The sequence below is a fragment of the Strix aluco genome, chromosome 13, assembly GCF_031877795.1.
Source record: "Strix aluco isolate bStrAlu1 chromosome 13, bStrAlu1.hap1, whole genome shotgun sequence".
In the NCBI taxonomy this organism is placed as follows: Eukaryota; Metazoa; Chordata; class Aves; order Strigiformes; family Strigidae; genus Strix; species Strix aluco.
The window spans coordinates 1,236,803-1,258,313 of record NC_133943.1 but is presented as its reverse complement, the minus strand read 5'-3'; the positions used below and the strand labels follow the sequence as shown (position 1 = coordinate 1,258,313).

General features: G+C 45.6%; 1 protein-coding gene and 1 non-coding gene across 5 annotated transcripts in view; one reads left to right on the top strand and one right to left on the bottom strand.

Annotated features, from left to right (window-relative positions):
* Window positions 1-21,220, bottom strand: part of NR3C1 (nuclear receptor subfamily 3 group C member 1) — a 74,066-nt gene extending 52,846 nt beyond the window's left edge. Inside the window, exons 1-2 of one of the 4 annotated variants that reach the window (XM_074838927.1) lie at window positions 21,036-21,220; window positions 17,670-18,858 (exon numbers count right to left, since the gene is read on the bottom strand). In XM_074838927.1, coding sequence (XP_074695028.1) covers window positions 17,670-18,844 — 1,175 coding nt within the window. In that variant the 5' untranslated portion in view covers window positions 18,845-18,858; window positions 21,036-21,220. Of the gene's footprint in view, window positions 1-17,669; window positions 18,859-19,852; window positions 20,338-21,035 lie in introns of those variants that run through there. The other 3 variants (XM_074838929.1, XM_074838926.1, XM_074838928.1) reach the window with 3 other exon arrangements.
* LOC141929541 (U6 spliceosomal RNA) lies at window positions 4,093-4,199 on the top strand. The gene has a single exon (XR_012625055.1). It is a non-coding gene; the product is annotated as a U6 spliceosomal RNA (small nuclear RNA).
* Window positions 21,221-21,511: the final 291 nt, after the last annotated feature.

The window sequence follows — 21,511 nt, the reverse complement described above, 5'->3', positions numbered from 1 at the left end:
ATAGATATGACAGAGTAACCTATCTTTATAATAGAAGATTTTAATTTCTTAGATGTCTTTGGAACTGACTACTGTGTGGAACAAGTGAAGGATAGCTTTCAAGCATGCAGGAATTTCCCCAGGCAGCAGTTTGAATAGCCTGCTTCCTGTTACCTAGATTTATTTGCAATTTTAAAGATAAAATGAAGTATGAAATTTAACACATGGGGTGGGGGGAACACACTCACACGTGAATATACCATTATTAATGACAAGGGAAAAAAAAACCCTGCTGTGCAGGAAGACATCACTACAACCACCACAGATTGCACTAATTCTTAGCACTGTCATACGCTGCATTCTCTTTGCTGACACTTTTCCCCTCATTTTGTCTGTTTAGCTTGTTGACTTTTGGGGACGATTTCTTAAGCACTGGAGACAAACACATCCGACAAAAATCTTCTTGTTACAAATTAAAAACTTATCCAACCCTCCTCCTGAACAAGCAGCCTGGAATGGATGAGCACAGCGCTGGGGATGCGAGCACACCAAGGCTCCAAAGCACAACCAGAGGCCATTCCCTTCATCCTTCTTGGTAATAAAACCCCTGGTTTACCTCTTGGGCTGCTGTTGCAGACTGAGCTAAGGATTTCATGAAACCATCAGTGCCAACCGTGAACCCCTTCCCGAGTCCCAGCTGCCAGCTCCGAGCTGTATATGCAACATACAGATAGTATTCCCCAGACACAGAACCTCACATTCTCTAGGCAGAGGCTCCCCGCCGGCTCGCTGCGCTTGCAGAGAGCTTTCTACCCTGCACTCAACTACCCAAAATAGCTTCGTATCAGCTAACCCAGAAACCTCCTCACACGCTCCCTTTTCAGGCCCTGTCTCGGCACTGACCCGCAGGGAACCAGGCAGTCGACTTCTCCTCCTGAAAAGCAACCGCTAAATCTTACCCTTCGCTTCCTATTCTCTAACCAGCTCTCAAGCCCACAAAAGAGCCACTCTTCCAGTTCCATGACAACTTGGGCTTTTTTGTTGGTTTCTTTCTTTTTAAATGGCCTCTGGCAAGGAAGCATGTCAAAGACTTAAAAGGAAATAAATAAATATTCAAATATATTCAGGTCAATTGGATTTCCCCTGTCCACAGGCTCACTGACAGCCTCACAGAAACCCAGGACGTCAGATGAGGCGGTGTTTTCCTTCCAGGAGCAAGGACGGCTCTTTCCCAAGAGACTCCCGGGCCCAGCGACCTTACGGCTTTACAATCCACCACCTTGCCAAGGGCAGAAGTCAGACTGACTCATTCACAGCGCTCCAGGTCCCACAGAGCCACATTTTTAACGGGAGGGACACCGGGAGCCCCCCTGTGCCCCACGTCCCTCCGCTGCCCCCCACCCCGCCACGTCGAGCACCTCTCACAAGGCACTTCATAAATCCCTGGTTTTAATCCCTCTCAATTTGCTATTTAGAGTTGAAATTACATCTTTTATGGGATTTTTGTTCACCATGTTTGTGATTTTCCCCGTTTTAAAATGGTGATTTTAAATTTATTTTTTATTTTTTTAAATTAAATCAAGCTACTTGGAGCTATCAGTGCACCACAAAGTGATACGTTTCTGGTATTCAGTTTTGTTAGCCAGTCTCCGAGCTCTTTACGGGTTTCTCAGTGGTGGTGCTGCCTCTTTAGGTTTTGGCTTTTCGGGGGGGCTTTGTTTAAGCCAATTGCCCCATTCACATGTAGTTCCCTCTTTTGCAATTGTCTGCACGCTGGACTGGGCTCACTCTCCACCAGCAGTGCCGAACTCCGCAGCCTTGTGACGGCTACCTCAAAGCAGCCCTTGCACCAGGACCCTCTTTAGCCAGCTCACGGCATCACTTGAGAGCACCACCTCTCCTCGCTGCACCACACACAGGCCTTCAGGACACCTCGAGCAAGCAGCACCAAGCACGGCCGTGCCACCTCCAGCACGGAGCGATGCAGCTGGTGACGTAACACTGGGGTAAGACGGCTGTATCCGTACGGACCGAAACTTCCCAGACATACCGAGCAACCCGTGCGCCTGTGGACGGCTGTTAACCTCCCAATTCCATAAATATCCCGACACAGTTCACTGTTTAGTTATGGGGTTTCTTACAATATGATGGCGAATCATCATTGCTGAACCACCAGATTTTAAACACACGATCTGGAAGAAAAATCTACCTTACAATTAGCACCCAACCGACAGGCAGCATTTAGTAAGCACATTATTTGTGTTTAGAAAGGATACCCCGAAGTCACAAGTAGTCGTATGTGGCACCCAACCACCTTTTGCATCCTCAAGGGTTTTTAATACAGATATTTTGAATACACAACCAAATCCAAAAATCTGTCCCCATTCTGCAGAAGAAATGCTGTCCTGTGACAGTGGCTTCTACCAGAGCACGGACACACCCCGTAATGCTCAGACCACGTTTTCAGAGATACTATTTCAACTTCCAATGCTCGAACAAGGAGTTACGCCATCTGCACAAAAGCAGAACCATTACAAACAGCTTCAAGTAGGAAAAACAGGAGTGAGCAAGAAGCTTTGTTGCATTCATTTCCCTTTTTTCATACAGAACCTAGAAAGAGACTCCCTGATCCAAACAAGGAGCCCAAGTTTGCTCTTAAACAAAGAATGGGCCAAAAGAATAGGCATCCCCCTCAAGCCAACAGCAGTAACAATTTAGGAAATAAACATCTTTGTGATTGTTGAAATAGGATGTTTTGAATAAAATCTGGAATTGCAGTTTTGCCATCTCTTTCCAGGAAGTTTTAGGACGTCCCTTGTCAGGTATGTGTTCTGCTTCATTTTTAAATGAGGACGGCAGTTTAAGACATCCATGCCTTGAAACGCTGCATACAGGAAGGCAGCGTTGGTAGCACTTACGAATGCTTGGAAAGATTCAAAGAGCTAAATGCTGCATTTCCTTTAAAGCTCTTCCTCGGTTTATAGGCTGGGGTCAGCCAGGAATAGAAACACAAGTCACTTCCTCCCTCCCCGCTGGTATGCTGCGCAACTTCACCATATAGTTTTGATCTGCAAGATGGAACAAACTAAGTCACAAAATCAAGCAGACTATTAGCAATATTCCAACCTCCTAATTGTTATTTAATAAAATATCAGACTTTCCAACCTTTAACGTCTTAAAAGAGTCTCTAAAGAAGGATCTTTAAAGTGATAAAATAGGTCCAATCTCATTTGTCAAACCAGTCGCTCTGGTTGGAAAGTAGCTGTCAAATATCTAGCGTGACTAAGAATATAATCTTGCAGGCATCCTAATATTAACTGCTTGCTTAAATAAAAAATAAAAAAAGAACGCTCTGCTACTCAAAATAAAGAATTCCGAGCATTCGGATTTTTACATTTACATTTTATACGAGGAGTTTTAGCACTAAATTTCATTTTTATTAAATCATGCACATAACTTGCAAATAACCTGGCACTTCATTTGAACAGACTTGTCTTCTCCAACTATGGAAAGCTAATTCATTACAAAACTTGTTAGATTGGTTTTGTTAAAACTGAAGGTGTCAGAATAGCTTCCTTGTCACTTTAGAAAATGGCAGATGCGTGGGGCTTAGTAGAAATACATGTTCGGGAAGGGCAGAATTCATAAAGCTATATGCAAATGAAACCAAGGGACCTACACACAGACCAGGACTCAGATTTTAGAAAAGATTACCTCCCACTGAAATCAGTGTGGTCAAACGACCTTTAAGAAGCCTGGTCTGGTCTGTAACAAAGTAGAACAGGTCAGAGAAGATGCTTTTTCTGAAATATGTATTGAAGTAGCAGCTGTCTTGTCTATAGACAGCACCAAGGGACACTCTAGTCGTGATAGAGGATCTCTTCCATACTTTGTGCTACTTCAAATAATAGAGAGGGAACATACAATTTAATGTTCATTTTTCTTTTAAACCTTTTATCAGCACCATTTGGTCAAAGCAAGTAACACAAAAAGCATTACAAGTCCCCCCATTCCTTCCAAAAGGGATTATATAATTTATAAAATTAATAGGCAAAAAAGACATACTCTTCTCAAAAAAGACATAATCGCTGTATCGTTCCTATTTTAGTAGATATACTGCCGAAGCGAGCACATCTACTAAAATTGGAAGGATACAGAGAAGACTAGCAAGGCCCCTGCGCGGGGATGGCATGCAAACTGGCCAAGGGTTCCATACGAGGTTCCTGCTGTAGGAATTCCTGTAACATGCAACTCAAATCCCAGGTTACAACCATTTAAAGGTATTTCCATTATAATCTCCAGCCCTGGTCTCTCTGGACCAGACCTTCGGGTTTAACACTGCTGCAAACTCCTCCCCTTGCCCTGCTCCGGCTTGGGCGCACCCACAGCCCGCCGTCCCAGCCACAGTCTCTCCAGGGAGATACCTGCTGCGGCACGGACTTGTCCATGGCCACACACTTTGATATGCTCCAGCACAACCTTGTGCACAGCTGCTGATGCTCCGAGGTGTACCTGCTGCAGCGTGGACTCTTCCTCAGGCCACAACCCCTTCAGAGGCACAGACACAGCCACAACCCCTTCAGAGGCACAGACACGGCCACAACCCCTTCAGAGGCACAGACACGGCCACAACCCCTTCAGAGGCACAGACACGGCCACAACCCCTTCAGAGGCACAGACACGGCCACAACCCCTTCAGAGGCACAGACACGGCCACAACCCCTTCAGAGGCACAGACACGGCCACAACCCCTTCAGAGGCACAGACATGGCCACAACCCCTTCAGAGGCACAGACACGGCCACAACCCCTTCAGAGGCACAGACACGGCCACAACCCCTTCAGAGGCACAGACACGGCCACAACCCCTTCAGAGGCACAGACACGGCCACAACCCCTTCAGAGGCACAGACACGGCCACAACCCCTTCAGAGGCACAGACACAGCCACAACCCCTTCAGAGGCTTCAGGATGTACCTGCTCTGGCATGGCCTTATCCACGGCCACAGACCCTTCACAGGGGGTCCTGCTCCCATGTGGACTCATCCACAGGTCACGGGCCCTTCGACTCCAGCTCCCACTGGAGCTCCAGCCTGCCCAGTGCAGCAGCACAGAACACAGCGATGCTCTGGCCACCCCCCAGCCCAGGCACATGGCCACTGCCGTTATCAGAACACGCCCAGGCACGGCAGAGCCAGACGATAAGCAGTACAGCAAGCAGTGAAAGTGAAAAGCAGTCACTAATGAGCACCAGACTCTAAAATACAGTACAGCAAGCAAGCCCCATGGCAAGCACAGGAGCCTGCCAATTAATAGCTAAACAGCTGTAACAGCTATAAATTCGATCTAGCACGTTCCAATCAAATCTGTCATTATCTCGAACCCTTTGAGCCCCACACTGGGCACCAAAAAGGATTGTCGTGGTTTAACCCCGGTCAGCAACTAAGCACCGCACAGCTGCTAGCTCACCCTCCCCCAGTGGGATGAGGGAGAGAAGCGGAAGAGTAAAAGTGAGAAAACTTGTGGGTTGAGATAAAGACAGTTTAATAGGTAAAGCAACAGCCGCGCACACAAGCAAAGCAAAGCGAGGGATCCATTCACCCCCCCCCCATGGGCAGGCGGGTGCTCAGCGTCCCCAGGACAGCCGGGCTCTGTCACGCACAACGCTGACTTGGGGACACAAACACCATGACTCCAAACATCCCGCCCTTCCTCCTCCTTTCCCCAGCTCCATGTGCTGAGCAGGACGCCACAGGGTCTGGGACACCCTTGGGTCAGTTGGGGTCAGCTGTCCTGGCTGTGTCCCCCCCAAATCCCTGTGTACCCCCAGCCCCCCCAAGGCAGAAGAGCCCTTGGCTCTGTGTGCGTTGCTCAGCAGTAAGGAAAACATCAATACTGTTTTCAGCACAGATCCAGAACACAGCCCCATACTGGCTTGGCTACTCTGAAGAAAATTAACTCTATCCCAGTCAAAACCAGCACACATTCTTTACAAATTTGATTTTAATCTACAATTGGAAATTGCAGTAAGGTAGCGAAAACAAACTTGCTTAATTTATTTTCAGGTGAGTGTAACATACTACCTTTCTTTCTTTATATTTTATTCCATTTTAAACCACTCTTTTCATAGCAAGTATCTCTTCAATACAATAATTTAGCATATTCCTAAGACCTAATCCTACTGGGCTAAATGAAAACACAGTAATTTCTTTTACTGAATTTCAAGAATTAAGAAAAAGTGGTGCAGCCCTTCAGCCTCATCATAGTTGTTTTCCTCTGGAATCTACCAGAGGTGATTGTTGAAATAAGTGAAAACAGCATACTAAAAATAATTCGCTAATATCTCTTTAGAATTTCCTCATCAAGATTTTAACATTTTAAAAGTTAAAATTTGATAACAGTTTTTTGCGTTCATGAGAAAACTGTTACACTGAGGTGAATCAGTTTCTAGTGGTACTTACGGTCAAAAAAAGCTGGTTTCTTGAGGCTATTTTAAACGATCCCCCAGCTTTCAGATATAACTCAGGACAGTCTTTACTTCTCTATCTCCTGTTTCATGAGCACACGTTCCGACCCCCAGCCCCGCTCCTTCACAACCCTGCTGTTTCCCCGAGGCGGGGGTGTGCATCACGTACCGCCCAGGGCTGCGCCCGTCGGCCTCTCCGCACCGTGACAGGCTGTGTAAGCACCTAAGGCCCTAAATGTTTGCAAAGGAAGTCCCAACAGCATATGTCTGTTCTTCCCACTTTCAGTTTCTTTTTGAATACATGAGGTGCAGCCCCATATATTACATAATTCAATTACCCTCCGTATTTGATTTTCACTTGTGCTATAGAAGGACAGCACGGCTACCCCAGAAACTTCTGGGTGTACAAGCGGTGCAGACCTGCAGCTTGATGTGAGCTGTATGAAACGGAAGCACCTCGCCAGGCAGCGCCGGCCCTGACACCTACTCACAGGACTCTCACCAGCAACGCGCCAGCAAGTGTCAACCTCTACGTAGCTTCTCTGTAAGGCCATGATACTAAAGCCTGCAGTAGATTTAAAAGCCTGCGGTGAGTAAGGCCGCTACACTGGACAGGAGGAGATTTCTGTTTGGTGCAAGTCGCGTGTCACCACGTGTCACCACGAAGCACGTCAGGATGGTTTGCAAGCTGCATTTCCTACAAGGTACAATGACAGAACGGGCTGGGATTGAGGGTCCCCAAAGGCCCCTCCAATCCCATCACTAGCGTTACTGCAACCGCTTACAAATATATTCTCCCCCCTCTTCCTCTTCCAGCTATCAGCTTACGTATTCGGCGTCTGCATTACCTGCCTTCCACAAACTGCCCATCCCTGCCTGAGACGCCAGCACCTGCCCCAAGGAGAGGGCTCCTTCGCCTGCTGCCAGCTCCCTCTGCTCCCGCGACCTGCGCCAACTGCTTTCATCCAACTCACCTGCTGATTTAATCTTTAAGTAAAGTTTTTCCCACTCATTAAAGACCAATTATAAGGAATTCTAGCATTCAGAAAGAATCTGAACCGGCCATTTCATAGGCAGTCTGCTATTATCTCAATAAACATTTATCATCTTACTACAATTAAACTGTGAAGTGAAATTCCATACTTCTTCACTCATCTCCAGCATCCAAAAGCTTTTCTGGATACCAAGTCCAGGATCTCTAACTTTGAAAATGTTTTTAAATGCCTCTTTTCAGATAAGGCTGTTTTTCTTAAATATTTTATATCGGCTTATACTCTGATCTACTCCAAGTTTTAAGAGAACCAAGATGCAGAGTTCTTTAAAAACAAGTCTAATTATATCTACATCACCCTCATACTGGGACAATGCACTTCATTGTCTAGCGATTCATATAGCAGAAATTCAACAGGCAAAACAAACCATCAAAGTACCTGGCAGCAAAAGTAACCCATGAAAAATATCTGCGAGAGAACAGCCAGGTAATATGCAAACTGAAATCAGGACATGAAGCTACAGAGTGTGCAAAGTGTTGTTTTTTTTTAAGTTAACATGCATCGGTTGCATTCTTGCATAACTGATCCACATGTGTGCATGCAGCACATGGATGTTTTCAGCACCGATTTATTAAAAACCTTTAGCCAACGGCTTTAAGGTAACAGAAAATTCTTAGAAACAAAAATAAGCAAGGGGAAAACATACACAGGCACACATCAATACATAACGTGCCTATGGAGTAGATGTGTTGATTTACAATATATTGTTACCGATTTACATCATCTGATCAAGTGAAAAGCTACAGAAAAACTGTATGTTTTATTTACAATAGCACATTATAACCGTATTCATACACACACCTCATTTTTAAGTGGTATGACAGATCACACAATGCCTTCCTGACAACACATCGATTTAACAGTCAACCTCCTTCAAAGCCGTGCCCTGTGTCCCAGCTCTTAAAAGCGTCAGTGAATGAACGAGGACTCATTAAGGACTGCTTAGGAGAGCAGCAGAGACCCAGGCCGCAGCACGGCCTGCGGAGGTCCAGCAGCACACCACGCTCCACGTGCCACCAGAAACACCCCAAGCGTGTGACTCCTGCTTTGTGGAGAGGCTCCACCGTGAAGCAACCGCCATGTGCGGCGCTTGACGTGTTCTGGCAGCGCTCTCCTGGCGGAGCTCCCCGTCCACACGAAGCCCTACCAGACCCTATTACTACATCATTACATACGATCGCACACACACCAGGCAAGCAGGTTCTCCAAGCGATGACAACAAAAATAAACTGCATCAGCTGCTCTTTTCTGTCACAGACACCAGACTCTCAGCTCAGGAGAGACCAGCATGCAGCAGAGCCGCTCTTCTGAAGCTTAGCAACAAAAAACATGAAGAACCCCAGAACTTCACACTTGTGCTCTGAAAAGCAGGTTATGACGGCACGGGAAGGCATGGTTTAGAGACACAGCATGCAGGTTTAGAGAACTCCCAGATGTGCTGAAGCCCAAAGCAAGGCCAGACGCCCACACGCCCCAAGCAGCACTGTCCTCTTCAAACATCCAGCTGGGAAGGAAGAGAGCGAACGAAGGCCTCTCCTGTCATACACAATTCACACAGCTGGAAAGGAGCTGTAAAATGGCTGGAGAATTCTCATCCAAGACCAAAAACTCATTTTCAAAAAATTTCACAGAACTTCCAACCACAGACGTCCTGTTTTCACGCCCTTCTCACGCCACCAGAGAGACGCAGCCAAGCTACTGCCTGCCCACTTGTGAACAAAAAGGCCATCCACCTTCAACCTCCTCTTCTCAACAAGTACTTCCAGGAGAAGTGGGTATTCAAATACTCGGTGACAGGAACACACCCTAGCAAACCCCAAAACACCACGCCCCACGCTCCAAGTTTCTAATACAAGACAAGGCGGAAGTCCCCGGCGCAGCCAGAAGCCCGCCACAGCAGATCCTTTAGACAAGGACCATTACAGCACTTCTCACGGCTCTCTTGAGAGACTGACAATCAAAGCATCGGATCTCAGATCCTCCAAAATAAAACCAAACCAAAGAAAACCAACTGCAAAGCTATAAAATCACTTCCATTATTTGCTTATTTGAATAAACTACATACTTCATTGATACTCATTTACTTACTCTTACCTGACAGTACAGCAAGTTTCCCGAGTTTCCCAGGTAGTATTTTGAGGTAAACTACTCATTTGTGACCTGATTTTTTTTTTTTAAAAGAAAACTAGCATCCTTTATGTACTTAAAATTTAGTTATGCAAATGAAAGCAACCGGAAATATGAAGTATCTGAATAAAGCAAGAGTAAGTTGTGCCCTGCTGCTCAGAACTTTCATATTAAATCTTGTGTGACTGTGATGCATAAATATGTTCATGATCTCCAGCTGTTTTCTGACACACAGTAACTGTACAAACCTATTACAAATAGTATGAAGAACGCATTACTGTAAAATCTAATATGAAACTCAGTTTCTTAACTAAATTACAGTAGTAGTGAATTGAATTCAAGACAGACATTATTACTATATTGGAAGTCCTTCCCCAACAGCATTTTGCCTTTGCAATCTCAGGAAAATTGAGATATTTGATCAAAAAGTGGAAGTTGCATATAACATCACATCTCCACAACAAAATATTAGCAGTTGGATATTAATTCTCAAAGTGCATCAGAATTATAATTTTCTAGGAAGACTTAACATGGAGTGAAAGCTCTATAGGTGCAGATGGAATACAGAGTTTTAGTGATAACCAGTTGATATGGACTATACTAAGAATGCAGCTGGCTGGTAGAGAAGTGTACTCCACAGAAGGTGTCAAATGACTTCTGAGGAGCACGATTTCCTCCAGAAATCCACACAATTGTAGTGATTATTGATTTAAGGAACCATTATTATAAAACTCTACATGATATCCTGGATAAGTAACACTGTGTCCTGGAATCTAAACTTAAGTCTCACATAAGCGCAGCGAGAAAAACCGACATCATCTGCATTACAAAATCGAAGCGGAGGTGCTCGCCAGCATTACCTCTGCCTGAGCAGGAGCTGGGGAAGCTGCAGTTACACCTCACTGCTACTGCCAAAACGCACCTCTGGGACACGTGAAGTGGCCATGTGATAAATCCAGCGGTGCGGGCCACAGAAGGAGAAGGGATGTGCTTTTGCAACAGTACATATAGTTCTATTTCAAGCAATGCAGGGCTCAGCTCGCACACAGGAAGACATCGTTTCAGCCAGGAAAATACTTCTAGCAGAAAACGTCACGGTCGAGGTTAGTGTAAGCTGAATCAGGTAAGGACGTAGGAGGCATGTGCACAACATTACACCTTCTTTGTAGTGAAGATGAGGTAAGAAGAAAAACCTTCAGGAGTGACAAAGTAATTACACTGAATTGTTTTCCCAACCCAACACACTACTTCTGGAAGCACAATTACTCACCTCTCCAGTAACTACCATAATTCAAGATGCTGGCCTTGCGACGCACAGGGGACAACCCACACCTCCTCGCACTTCTGCCGCGAGGTAGCAAGACTTGCACGTCCACAGCCTTTCAGTTTCCTTTTAATTAAGTCTGAGACGCTTAAGTGCTCCACCACACGGATGGAGCACGCTCTGTGCAGGTTACCCTCTGCTTAGATTCCTTTGCAGGTGACCAGCAAAGCTGTAGTCACCATTTCTCTCCCCTCACATATGGACAACGTTAACTCATTTTTGCATTTTGTTTTTTTCCTGCATATATTTGAAACTAGTTGATGTCAAGTCAGTGCCAAGACAATGAGCTGAACTTTTTTTTTTTTTCTTTCTTTTTTTGTGTGTCATCTGTTCCAGCTGTATTGATTCACTTCTGTCCCGTGGGGATGAGGCCATCCACTGACAGTATCTGCCCAGTATTTCCAGAACCCAGCATTAAGAACAGGATTAACTCCTGGTCTACAAGTGTCTTGGTTATTCAAGCAAGGGCTGTATTATAAGTGGATATCATACTATAGTGAATCAGGCAGAAAACCGCTGTGATGGGAACATGAATAATCTGTACATGCAACAATGCAATACATTAATACTTCAGTAAATAAGATTAAAATCTGTGTATACTGCCAGACTCTGGGAGACAAAGACTATAAAACCAAAGAGAGCTTAACAGAACGAGCTCCCCGGGTCTGCTGCGCCGCACACTGTACAGCTCAATATTCTTCCCAGAAACTGCTGCACACACGCTTGTTTCTGTGTTTCTAAGAACAGTTAGAAGTTGATCACTTTACGAACACATTTTAAAGTTCATTTCTGTACGCCAGCGGCGACACGCTTTCAGTTATTTTAATAGCACAAACCCAAGATAATTGTAACTACAGCTCTGCAAAGTGTTTCCCACTGCTTATAACTTGGACTGAAAACAGGGTTTTATTGGTATGTTATTTGTCTCAAGAATAATGACACTGGAACCATTTGCAGAATGCCTACGTTATGCTACACCAGCACACCGGTGGTAGGACACCTGCTTAGGCAGTCCCCATCTACCCCAGAAAATGAATGGAGATATAACTGTGTCTTGCAGAACTCCACAAGCAAGGGTTCTGCGAGGAGAAGAGTTACTACCAAGAAACGTATGTTCATTTTCTCCCAGGCAAATTTCCGAGTGCTGAGTTGCTCTCCTCTTGTAAGGCTTGTGAAGTTTCTGATCACAACACCCAGTGGCACGGGAACGAATGCTTCTCAGGCCAGTGGTAAAGAGCTTTAACAAAATGGCCTCAGAAAAAGGCTCCAAATCACATTTTGCACTGAAGTGCCAACACTGGATCCCTCATTTGCTCCAAGAAGCACTCCAAAGAGACTCAGAAGCCACACACTACTAAAAAAATTTTAAAAATAAATCTATTAGCTTCTTTTTGTGACCAGCTTACAATAAGAGGACAATGAGTTAAAAGTTTGCTTTCTTGACTGAATATTGTAGATCAATAAAGAACAAAATATAAAGGAGCGTGGCTAAAACTTTTGTGACCAACATATCAGAGGAGTCAAACTAGTCAGTACAGGATCGATCCCACTGAACTACATCTTACGAATGAGGCAGCGAAGAGTTGTAAAGGTATCCTCACTTGAGCCCAAAGCCATGCTGGTGGGAGCCTTTCCCATCACACTCCAGACTAACTGCAGAGTTTTGATCACTAGAACAACAGTATCTGCCCTGGAAATGCAACTAGGTCAAGCATATGCACAGGTGAAGAGTGCTTGTGGCCAGAGATGCTGAATCTGGTGTGGAAATGAGAGAAACAACAGATCTAATTTTGCAAAGCGTAACAAACGTAAACAGTCAAACTTTGGTACGAGCGTGACATCCAAGACAGCAGTGCCAGGTTCTTCCTCTGATTTTCACTACCTGAGGTTAGGCAACATTTAAAAAAACCAGAAGAATTAAAACAATAGAGAAAGCTCCCAAAGGCCCACTTGCTAGGTGGTGGCAATAAAAGGGAACCTAGGAAGACAGAAGGCCTTGGTAACCTCTTAAAACATAAAAAATAATTCCCATTTGCAGTTACATATATGTATAGAATAGTTACCACTTCTTCATTTCCAGAATGAGCAGTAACAGTCAAAGTAAGAGGGGACGTTTGCATCTCCAAGACAATTTGCTTTTACACAGTAAACAGATGATGTAGGAGTTGTATAATACATATATTTCACATTTGTGAGAAGACTCATGAGTAGAGATGCTTCAACTGTAGTTTTGCTTTCACTGCAGAAGAGCACAATGGGGTTCAACCATCATTTAAGATGGATTAAAAAAAAAATACGTAATGGGCAACAAAAATCAATGCTTTGTAAGTTAAAACTAGGTTTAAAATAGAGATCATTTTAGGGGGAAATAAATTAGCAGAAATTAACAATTTGTGTTGGACTCCCAAAAACCTACTCAGCTATCAGCTAGCTGAATGGATCAGCTAAAATTGGAAAAAGTGGATTACATCTTACATGACCGATCATTTATCTAGCTCTCTTTTCGTAGCGCCTTACAGCACACGCTGCAGGACATTCCTGATTCATCCCTTTCTGCCAAAACAATTAGATTTTTTGTCGTGTATTTCCAAGACTCAAAACCCAAGTACAGTATTACATTAAGCTGACAAATCACAACATAGACTATCGAAACCCTGAGCACTCCCTCCAAATAACAGGTCTGTTTTTTATATCAAAATAGAATTATTAAAAAAGACTCATTTCCAAATGTACCATACATTATATACTGCTGAGTCAGACAACATTTAAAGTACTACATCCAACCGTGCCAAGCCACGGGCCTTGGCCAAAAGCCAAGCTGAAACAATGCAGTAAGACAGACGGACAACTGACCTTTAACCATTTCTAGCAAACTTTTTTCCCCCCTTCCTTCCCAAGAAGAATCCCCATTAAAGAGTGACAGCAGAAAGGTAACTGCTCCTGAAAGCAAGGCTCTGGACTGTGACCGATCAGCAAAACTTCTTCCCCCTTCCAGATTCTCCTCCTCTTTCATGGCTTCTCTCAGCTCTTGTCCTTTCTTAAACTTCCTTAATGATCCTTATCCCCCACCACAAGCTTAAGTACTAGGAATGATTTCAAATGTAATAAGAGAAGCCGTAACACTGCCAGTGGGGCCCAGTTCTTGTAAATTCTGGCTGCAGGCTAAGAGAAAAGGCACACAGAAACCCCTGCGTCGCTGTGTTGTTTCTCATCGTCCTTCACTCCCCCCACAACAAGCCACATCTCCAGGAACTCAGAGGAATTAAAAATGTTGAGCGATGGATTTAATGTATATACCACGCAAGAATCCTACAAGTGTGTGTTGCTAAAATAATTTCCTTGAATTTTAACAGTTTTCACCGGTGTAATAAATCACAAATAATATCCCATCAGAGACAGGCACCATCAAACCCCCTAATTCTTCAGTGAAGCGTTTACCAAATGCTTCCAGCCTGTTTCACTCCTCTTCCAGATGCTGCCTCACTTCTTCTGTTAAAGAAAATCTAAGGCAAGTTTTCTCAGTTAGCTTACTTTTTTCCTCCCTCTGATTCTATGCACCTTCCCCTTCAGTCGCTCCACTGCGATTGCTCGGCAGCTCGCTCGCTCTGAGGGGACACCTCGCCAAGGCAACCCTGAACGAAGCCGTCCTGCCCTCTTCGGAGTTTCGCTGCTGCTCAGGGAGATTTTGAGCGTTAGCTGCCGAAACGCCGAGCTGCAGCTCCAAGTGTTGCACACCAGCACAAGCACTGGCAGGCTCTTCTACAACCCCGAGATACCGACAGTAATTTATTGACTATTGCCGATTCCTTCACATCGAACAAATTTCGGAATTTGTTTGTATTCTGCTTATTAACTTCAGAATAACTCCTACCACTCATAGGAAAATTGATTAGCTTTCTCAGTCCTGATTATCACTTGTCTCATTAAAGGCAGCATGCTGTGCTATCCTTAGAAGCAAAATCACTCAAAAATTGCATGACACCAATTCAAGACTGCGTGTCTATAAAGAGACATTACATGCTTTCTGTTAAAACGGACAGATTAAACGCCAGGCCAGAACTGCAGCTTTTCTTTGCATATGTTTCATATATAATTAATGTTGTGAATACTCAAATAATTGTACCAACACCAAGAAATATTTCCTATTGGAGATTAAAGTTTAGCAGTTCTGAATTCTCAAAATCCCAGCCTTCACCTCAATCAGTACTAAAAGAAAAAAGACCACAGGAACCTGGCAAGAGAGTCCTTCCTTTGTTTCTAGAACAAATGCCAATTTTGTTAAGTCTTCTGTAAGACAAACAAACAAATCCACAATACATCACCTTAAACTAACCCAGTTTAGACCAAATATTTCTGACAAGGTTCAGGAAGAAAGAGAATTCTTGCTTCAAATTCAGGATACATTAGTATCTCAGGCATTTTAAAAAGGAGATGGAGTGGCCTCTATTTTATGGAAAAAAAAAATAAATAAAGCAAACCCAAGCAACACTGTTTTTAGAATCGGACTTTGTAGTTTTAGTGTGTAAAAATCCTCGGGAAGTAAGAAGAGCTTCCACAAAGGCTAGAAATAATGAATTTTTATGCAAAGCTCAACGAGAGGCTGCCCTAAACTTCTTTACACATTCCTTAAATTAAGAAAAAAAAGTCCATTATCTTAAGGCAAAAGCAAGCAATATAAGACAACCTTGCAGGAAGCAAGAACATAAACACTTGCAGCACCCCGTTGCTAACGCTGTCCCGTGGCGGAGGCAGACGTTTGCCGAGGATGCTCCACCGCCTGCAGCGGGAGCTCCGCCGAGGGCTTCCGCAGCTCTCCCCGCACGCCCGCCCAGCGCTGCCCGCGCAGCTCCAACACAAACACACCCAGCACACTCCTCAACATTGCTTCATAAAAGCAACGATAACATCTAGCACTGCTGTCCTCCTTACTCTAGGATCAGACACACTCCGTACACATTAGCAGCTTGAGTGGGTTTTTCACCACAGCACAGTATATAAAAAAAGAGTATTTATGAGATGCCCCAAAAGCCGGACAAACATCCACGTGTGACCCATTCACATAGGAATGCACTTGGTTCTACCTAAATAGTTCTGTAAAATAAAAACAATGCATCAACTTTACAGAAGTATTCTCAGAAGTGGTGTTTCCATTATCTGTGAGCAATCTGCTTACTCAGTCACCAAAAAATCACCTCCCAAACCCAGAAATACTTCTTGCTTTGATACAGATTTTATAATTATTGCCATTAAATATATAGCAGGAGCAAAATAAAAAAACCCCAAAAAAACAAAAATCCCCCATGAAACAAACTAAAAACAACATGGAAGTTGGACTGATTATGCAAAAGGTTAGCACAAAGGATTTCTACTCTGTCAAAATAAATGATAAGGCACGTTCAATATTCATACACCAAAGTGGAATTTATCCACAAATTCCAATTTTCTTTTCCGAATTCCTTACATTACAAATTGCTTTAAACATTTCAAAGAAAAAAAATCCACATCTTCACTACAAAAATCAGAAACTATGGAAGAAATCTAGAATGAAAGCAAGTTAAAAGTTGTCTTCCTGAAACAAAGGAGGAACTCTGACACACTTCATTCCAACCATGGGAAAATGGAACAAATAACGTGTAGGGAGAGCCCCGGGACTGGCAGCTAACACTCAGGGGATCAATTGTCAGTGGGGCAATAAAAAAAGAAAGCTAAAACAGATACTTCACGAAAAGCTACAATTACTGGTGTTACGTATATAGACTTGAAGAGCCATTTTCTAACTCAGACTCCACAGAAACACAGTAAAAACCTCTTCCTCCACTGAGGCCAGAGACTGTGGGGTGTTTGTACTGAAACCAGAACCCGTCCCCAGCTGCGAGGAGACCTACACAGCTACTCCTTGAGAAAGCCGCCACCATCGCACTTCCTCCTGAAGGGCAGAGGAAAAGTGTTTTACATGAATATCTGCACCTCTGAATTACTTGTAGAAAACACTACTATGAAGTCACTTGAAACGCATACTGACCAGCTCCCCTAACAGACCCTGCTCCCAAAAAAACACCTGTAAAGCAAGCCCACCTGCAGTCCTATTTAAGAGTTAAATTCCAGGTATGTTTACATCTTACGGCAGATATTCTCTCTTTAAATGCAGTTATTAAACAAACCTCTGAGTATTTCCTACTCGGAATCTTCTTGTCCATGTAAGGTAAATGCAATACCAAGCAAAGCTAAAACTCTAGTTCAGCTTCAATGTAATTCTAGAAATTTACCCAGCAACCAAGTTATTTTTGTGCATAACATTTAAGTAACACTAGGAAGAAAAAAAAAAACCCACAGTGATTGATCCTCTAACCCTTGAGAACGAAGCAGCTTTTGTATACACTTAAATACTTCCTTCCATACCGTCCTCCTTCTATACTGCCTTGTGTATGGATCCTTCTACCACGTACTCAATTTTCCCTCTAGGTTGTATCTCAGAATTTTTATTTTTATTTCTTTTTTAAAGCATGCCAGCTCCCCTCGTCTTTTCTTCCCTTTAATGCCAACAGTTGAGTACTTGGTTAAAGCTCCCGTTGTACTGCAGAATAACTATGTCTGATCAGTCACACCGACAAATGTAAAAGGGACGACTGACTTCAAAAGAAAAAACCCAACACACCAGCATGCATGCAGTTGTACTAAACATACTTGTAGTATTTTAATAAAGAGCAACAAAAACTAATTACCTTGAATAGCCATTAGAGAAAGCAGGTCTGCCAGAAAGGTTGAGCGTTCCCAAAGGAGCTAACGTCTCATCCCCTGATCCCTGGCACCTATTCCAATTTTCTGAACTGGCAGGAAGAGATGGAATGATATTAAAAATTGGTTTCTGATCCTGCTGCTGAGAGAGTGATGCAGTATTTAAGTCATAGTGATACATTTGTCCCCCAGAGGTACTGACACCGTGGATAGAAATGGCAGAGACTTTAGTACCCAGCAGATTAGACCCAGAGAAGTTTGCCTGACAATAAATTGGGCCCATGTTTTCTTGCTTTATGCCAGGAGTACAGAGTTCAATGAAGTCTTCCTTTTCTGTTTTCACTTGAGGCATTGGCATTTTGGAACTGGGTAAAAGGTCACCACGGTCATTAATTTTAGGTTTAGTGTCAGATAAAACAGGAGGCTTGCAGTCTTCACTGAGATTTCCTTCCAGGAGAAACGCATCATCTGCAGATATAGGGGACAGCAAGCCACCCTCATCTAGCAACGGGTCAAGCCTCCACGGGCTCCCATTGGGCTCTTTGCCAGGCGATACTGGTGGCAATTCTAAATCCTGGAGAATATCCAGGGTGCTTTGGTCTTCAGAGAATAACTTCAAGTTGCCACCATTCGAGCCAACCTGGCTTTGGACTCCAGTTCCTGACTCTGAAGGGACGTTGCGGCCAGCCATGCCTGGGAAATCTGGCTCAAGCGGCACCTCAGAAGATACTGCTCCCTTTGCGTCCTCGGCCAGGCTCGAGGACTTGTTCAAGCTCGCAATACTTTCTTCCAGGAGCCTGAAGTCCGTTTCTCCAGAAGAGATGCCGATTTGGCCCTGCTGCGAAAATCCAAGGTCGTTTCCCATCACTTTCGCATCTGTTTCACCCATGTACAGTCCCATCGAGAGCGACACTGCCTTGGAAAGGTCTGGCTGAGGCACATTGTTTACTAATCCTTTTGAAAAGTCAGCCAAAGCAGGTTGCTGATTGGAATCCGACTGAGAAGACGTGGGGAGAGGAGATGTAGACACAGGGGCTTGTACAGTAGCTCCACCCCTGAAGGGTGGATGAAAGTCCATCACGATCCCTCCTTTGGTACTGATGAGCGCATTTTTCCTTGTTTCGTCTTGATCCGACGAGTTAAGCAATTCTTTGGAATCCATTACTGTAACATTAGCTATAAAAAGATCAGAAGCATTCAAAGTTAGCACAGCAAGGATATTTTAATAACAGCTTAAAAAAAAAAAAGTCTAAATCATTAGCCCGGTGAACCTGGTTTAGCTGCTCTGAGAATGAAAGCACAGCAGATCGAGCTACGAACTGACTGACATGTGTCACGTCTCTCTCAAACCCACTGGTTTTGGGGTTTTGTTTGCTTGTTTTTATTTCTGATCGGTAACAAGGAAGTATATTTTTTAAAGCACTGCTAAACCTGAGTGAAGTGGTAAGTTTGCCTGCACGCAACTCAGAATCAGACAACAGCACAAGACATCTTTCTGAACACCCTCTCTAGCTCTGTTGCCCATCCTAGCACGTAAGAAGGCATAAGAATTGTTAAAAGTACCCAATTTACAAATTTTGGAAGGCAACTTTCCCTGGTATTGAGTTACATCTTAAGCAGGGCATTTATCACCTTTCCCGAATTCACTTCTCTCCCTGCAGGTTCGGACACATCTGCCACAACAGGTACCGCAGCCTCCCGAGCCCGCGCAAACGCGGTCCTACCAGCCAGACGAAATCTCAGGGGTTTGTTATTGTCCACGCAACCTCCCCACCACAAAACATGAAGTTTGCCATCTTCGCATAAGTTCAGCTTAAAATGCAACTCGTGACTCTTGAAGCAAACTCAGCGCAATTCTTTAAATAAAATTCGAATTTATAAATAAAAGCTAACTAAAGATAAAGCAGAATTTTTATTAGCTTCATTTTACCAGCTCACAGCTATTCTCCAAACACATCTAACAAATCTCCTAAATTTCATCTGTTTGTATTTACTACATTTATCTTTGGCACACAGCATAAATATTTGGAGAATAACTGTAAATTCTTACGCAAACTTTCTATACTGTTTGTCTATGGCCTAACACCAACAGCAAACAGCCATCGGCTCGCACTCCCCCCAGCCCGTAAGAGGCAGCAATGCCCCGGTGAAAGCCTGGCCGCGGAATTACCCATTAAGCAGAGCGACCCAAGAGTGCTCACAACAAGTTTACGGTCGTCTTAATTATAAACCCGCCGTCTCTGTCGCCCATTTTCTCCAGACTGCCGACGACCGCCGCTGCTTTCTGTATGCCAAAGTTAAGGCTGCGATCAACAAAAAGTCCCCACGTGTAAAAAATTTTAAGGTGGCCCCAGCGAGCTTTGGCCTGGGCAAAGCGTCCCGAGCGGGAGAAGCCCGACGCAAAAACCCTTCTTGGTCCTTCGACACCTCCTCGTCCGGCCTTTCGTGTGCCCCAGCCGAGGGTCGCTCGGCCGGGCTTCCCGAGGCGCCGGGGGTCACGCCCGGGGAGCGCCGTCAGCCGGGCCCGCGGCCCCGCACGGGAAGGGGGCAGCCCCCCGAAATCTCACGGACTGCCAACAGCACGGAAATATTGCTGGGCCGTTTAAGGTGGACACCGCAACAGCCACTGGAAAAAAAAATTATAGCTATCTACCTCCAGTTCTGCCTTTTTTTTTTTTCTTTACGTGAAGGGGAGGAAAAATGTAGTTATTCCATTTGACAATTTCCCCAACGTCAAAAAAAAACAGCGAATCATCCAGCGTAGGAAACGTGTCAAAAATCAGATACAAGTCTGCCCAAAGGAGGAAAAAGCTGCGAACACTTAAAACTGCCGGATTACAATAAATTCTCCCTTGTAAAGTATAGTTTTCAGAGAAATGTGTCGAGACCTGTTGAGCTGTCTCCCTGGCACACCCACTTCTGCAAAATAAGACCAGCCCATGGCTGCGAGGCTGCATTCGGGGCTCGGCTCCCCCTCCTCGCTCCTCACCCCCTTCCTCGCCCCCCGGTCGAGCACACCCCGGGCAAACACCCGGCCGGCCGAGGGGCGCACGAAGGGCCGGGACGGGAACGGGGAGGGGGGTGTCCCGGGACGGTCCCTCCGCGGCCCCGCCGCCCCGGGCACCCACCTCGGGGTCGGGGCGGTGGGGGGGGGGGGGGCTCCACCGCCGGCACCGTCCCACCCCGGGATCCTTCCGGGGGCGGCTCGGCTCCCCCGCTGCCACTCTCCCCGCGCTCGGGGCACCCCGAGCGCCCCCCCGGCCGCCTCCCGGGAACGTCCCGGGGCGAAGCCGCGGCGCCGGCCCCGCAGCACGGCTCGGCCCCGGTCCCCCGCCGCCCCCCGCCGCCCTTACCTCGTCCAGGGGAGGGCGCTGGGGCTCCTTCAGCCGCCAACTGCCATCGCGCCCGGCGGTGGGGGCCAGCAGCCGGCTGGAAGGAGTGAGGGAGTCAACAGCCGCCCCTCCGGGGGCCGCGGCGACGGCAGCCAGCACCGCTCCCCCCGCTGCTTTCCTCCTCCTCCTCCTCCTCCTCCTCCTCCCGCCGAGCCCGAGACCCTGACCTAATCCCCGCCCCGCCCGCCCCCACCACCGCGGCGCCCCCTCCGTTAATTAGCGCTAATTGCCTCCGCGGACTTCGCCCTCCTCCTCCTCTCCCCCTTCCTCGTCCTGCCTTCCCTTCGCGCCTCCCCGCCCCGTCCCTCGCCGGGCAGCGCCGCGCTCGGCAGTGCTCTGCCCCCGCCACAAAATGGAGGACGGCGGCGGCCGCCTCCTCCTCCTCCCTCCCTTCCCCCGCCTCCCCGACGTGGAGAGGGAGTGGAGACAACCGGTAC